Source organism: Phasianus colchicus, chromosome 3, assembly GCF_987193195.1.
Source record: "Phasianus colchicus chromosome 3, bPhaCol1.hap1.1, whole genome shotgun sequence".
Taxonomy (NCBI): Eukaryota; Metazoa; Chordata; class Aves; order Galliformes; family Phasianidae; genus Phasianus; species Phasianus colchicus.
In genome coordinates this window covers 14,934,986-14,938,393 of record NC_143438.1, presented here as the reverse complement: position 1 = coordinate 14,938,393, position 3,408 = coordinate 14,934,986, and the positions used below count along the sequence as shown (strand labels likewise).

The 3,408-nt window shown below is 57.3% G+C and overlaps 1 protein-coding gene across 1 annotated transcript; it reads left to right on the top strand.

Annotated features, from left to right (window-relative positions):
* Positions 1-260: 260 nt before the first annotated feature.
* On the top strand, positions 261-1,408 carry LOC149918423 (uncharacterized). The gene has a single exon (XM_090137017.1). It carries the CDS (start codon positions 261-263, stop codon positions 1,197-1,199), a length of 939 nt encoding a protein of 312 aa, XP_089993143.1. The 3' UTR covers positions 1,200-1,408.
* The last annotated feature ends 2,000 nt before the right edge of the window (positions 1,409-3,408 follow it).

The following is a 3,408-nucleotide window of genomic DNA, read 5'->3' as shown; positions in this document are numbered from 1 at the left end:
GCTGCTGGCCTCAGGCAGCTGGGGCCGCACAGGGTGCGCTTGTAGCGGCAGAGGTGAGTGGTGCAGGACATCATGGCCCCTGCAGCAGCCAGTGGGGAACAGGGACCGGGAGGCTTTGCCGCTGAGGGACCGGGGCAGCCAGTGACCGTGGCCTCTCTCTCTCTTTTGCAGTTCGTAACACCTTCTGCTTGCTGCAGCACCAGTGAGGGGAGCAGCTTCCCGACCTCAGCTCTCCCCAGCCCACCGCACAGCCCGGGGCCATGGACGTGGCATCTGAATGGATCTGCCCCATCTGCGGGCAAATTCGGGAAGATGTCACCTACGTGACCCCCTGCCAACACCAGCTGTGCTACGGCTGTGCCATCTGGTGGGCAAACAGGAAGCCGAGTTGTGCCGTATGCGGGCACGAAATAACAACCATCCGATACTCGGTGAGGTCGGATGACGATTACCTGGAGTGTGCTGTCCCGCAGCCCGCAGCGCACTCGGATCCAGGCCTGCAGGACGAGCAGGGGCCTGCAGAGCCGGTGCTCATCCCACCTGAGCACAGCTTCCCAGCCGAGGTCTGGGCTGCATTCTTCAGGGAACACCCAGAGGACCTCGAACCCCTGCTCCAATGGCTGCAGGAGGAGATCCAGCAGGTGTCCAGCGATGACTGGTGGGAAGTCTATGCGGGACAGTGCACCACCATCAACTTTCTATGTCAGCATGGGCTGGACGAGGAGGCCTTGGTGCAGGCGCTGCAGCTCATCACCAATGGCGACGTGGTGCCCTTCGTCAGAAGGCTCATCAGCACCGCCGCAGCCCTGTACGGCCCCACGATCCACCACGAGCTGGACCACCAGGTCAGCCACACTGCTGGAGGACGGGAGGACAGCCCTGCAGCCAGCCCCATCACCAGCACCTCCCATCAGGAGCCTCCCGCCTCGGGCCCAGGTCGCTCTACCAGCCCCGCAGGGCCCAGCACCGAGGAGCCGCCCGGCGGCTCTACTGGGGGACCCGGGCACCCCAGCACCGCCACCGCGCCCTCGGCGCAGGAGCCGCAGGAGGAGCCAGGGCAGGCGGCGGCAGCGGGCCCCTCCGCCCGGGGCAGGGACCGCTCACGTGGGGGGCCCCGGCGCCCCCCGAAGAGGAAGGCCAGCAGCAGCCGCCAGGACTCGACCCCACCCCGCAAGAGGCGGCCCCGGCGGCGGCGCTAGGCCGGCACCGCACTGCCATCAGAGCGCGGCTCCGGCGGGCTGGGAGGACAACATCGACCTCTCGGCCTGCTGCTCGCAGATGAAATAAACATCTGTTACAACGAAGAAGAAAAGTCTCTGTGTTATTGACAAGGCCGTTGGCGTTGCTGTCCCTACCCATGATGTTTCCTCCATATTCCGGTCCTTGGGGAGGGCGTAGAAGAAGTGCAACTTTATTTCCACCACCATGAATCGGCACTCATGGCAGCGCTAACAAAACACATGAGGGCCCCAATAAGTTGGGAGATGGAGCACAAGTTGCTCCAATAATCCCACCATTTAAACTAGTGGGGGGAAGGGCAAATTTCTGCACTGGGGTGGAACAGCTCCTGGCCACACCACCGCCGGGGCCACCCAGCTGGACAGGACCCGGGAGTCCTGCCGGACACTTGGCTGAACCAGCAAGGAGCGCTGCCCGCAAAGGTGAGCGCTGTGCTGGGCTGCACGAGGTGCCAGCGTGCTGCCAGCGTGCAAAGGGCGGTGATCCTGCCCCTCTGCTCAGCTCGAAGGAGGCCACAGCTGGAGTGCTGGGCCCAGCGATAGGCTCCCCAGTGCAGGGGAGACCTGCCCTTGATCATCTTGCGCGTCCTCAGCCCTGGCATGTGCTAACTGTCCCTGTCCCAACCACCCAGGTGTTGCTCAGATTGGTGCTGAGTCTGGAAGATAGCAGGGCTTGCTGTGAGGAGCAGGGCTTGTCTTTACCCTCAGAGAGGAGCCAGTCTGCCACGCAGGTGTGACATTTCCTCGTATGTTCTCAGTAGGAGGACAAAGACAAATTATTCAAGTGGAGGCATTCAATTTGCGTGACTCAGCTTTTCAATCCAAAGTTCACACTAAAACACAGCTCAGAATACATGAGGGTGCTTTACTACAAGGAATTTCCTTTCCAAAAGCATTTGCCAAAATGTTACACTAAGCATCAGAAGTGATGCAACTTCAAAATCATAGGACCCATAGGACCATGGAACGGCCTGGGTTGAAAAGGACCACAAAGATCATCCAGGTTCAACCCCCCTGCCAGGCTGCCCAGAGCCACATCCAGCCTGGCCTTGAATGCCTCCAGGGATGGGGCATCCACACCCTCCTTGGGCAACCTGTTCCAGTGCTTCACCACCTCTCTGTGAAAAACTTCCTCCTAATATCTAACCTAAAACTCCTGTGTCTCCATTTAAAACCATTCCCCCTTGTCCTATCACACTGTCCACCCATGTAAACAGCCATTCCCCCTCCTGTTTATACACTCCCTTTAAATACTGGAAGGCCACAATGAGGTCTCCCCAGAGTGATCTCCAAGCTAAACAAGCCCAGTTCCCTCAATCCTTCTTCATAGGAGAGGTGCTCCAGCCCTCTGATCATCTTAGTGGCCCTCCTCTAGACCTGTTCCAAGAGCTCTTTGTTGTACTGGGAGTCCCAGGCCTGGACGCAGTACTCCAGATGGAGCCTCATAAGAGCCGAGTAGAGGGGAACAATCACCTCCCTCTCCCTGCTGGCCACCCCTTTTCTAATGCAGCCCAGAACACAGTTGGCCTTCCAGGCTGCAAGCACACACTGCTGGCTCACATCCAGCTTCTCATCCACTAGGACCCCCACGTCCTTCACTGTAGGGCTGCTCTCAATGAGTTCTTCCCCCCAGTTTGTATAAGTAGCGGAGATTGCCTTGGCCCAAGAGCAGCACCTTCTCTTGGCCTTGTTGAACCTCATTAGGTTCACATGGGCCCACTTCTGACGGTCTAATTCCTCTGGATGGTTTCCTCTCCCCCTTAAGTATTGACTGCACGGCTCAGCTTGGTGTCATCTGCAAACTTGCTGAGGGTGCACTTGATGCCATCATCTATGTCACTGATGAAGATGCTGAAGATCACCAGTCCCAAGACTGACTCCTGAGGGACACTGCTTGTGACCAGTCTCCACCCTGACACCATTGATCACCACCCTCTGGCTGTGACCAGGCAACCAATTCTTAATCCACTGAACAGTCCATCTTTCAAATCCACACCTCTCCAACTTTGAGAGAAAAAAAACCAACCAATTCAGGGATTTTCATGACTACCCTAGTTCCAGAAATAATTTACATTTGCCATAGAAAGTAGACATGATAAAGTCAAAGGATCTTCAGACTTACAAAACCACACTGCTGACATAAGTATTCAAACAAATGCAAAAGCATTGT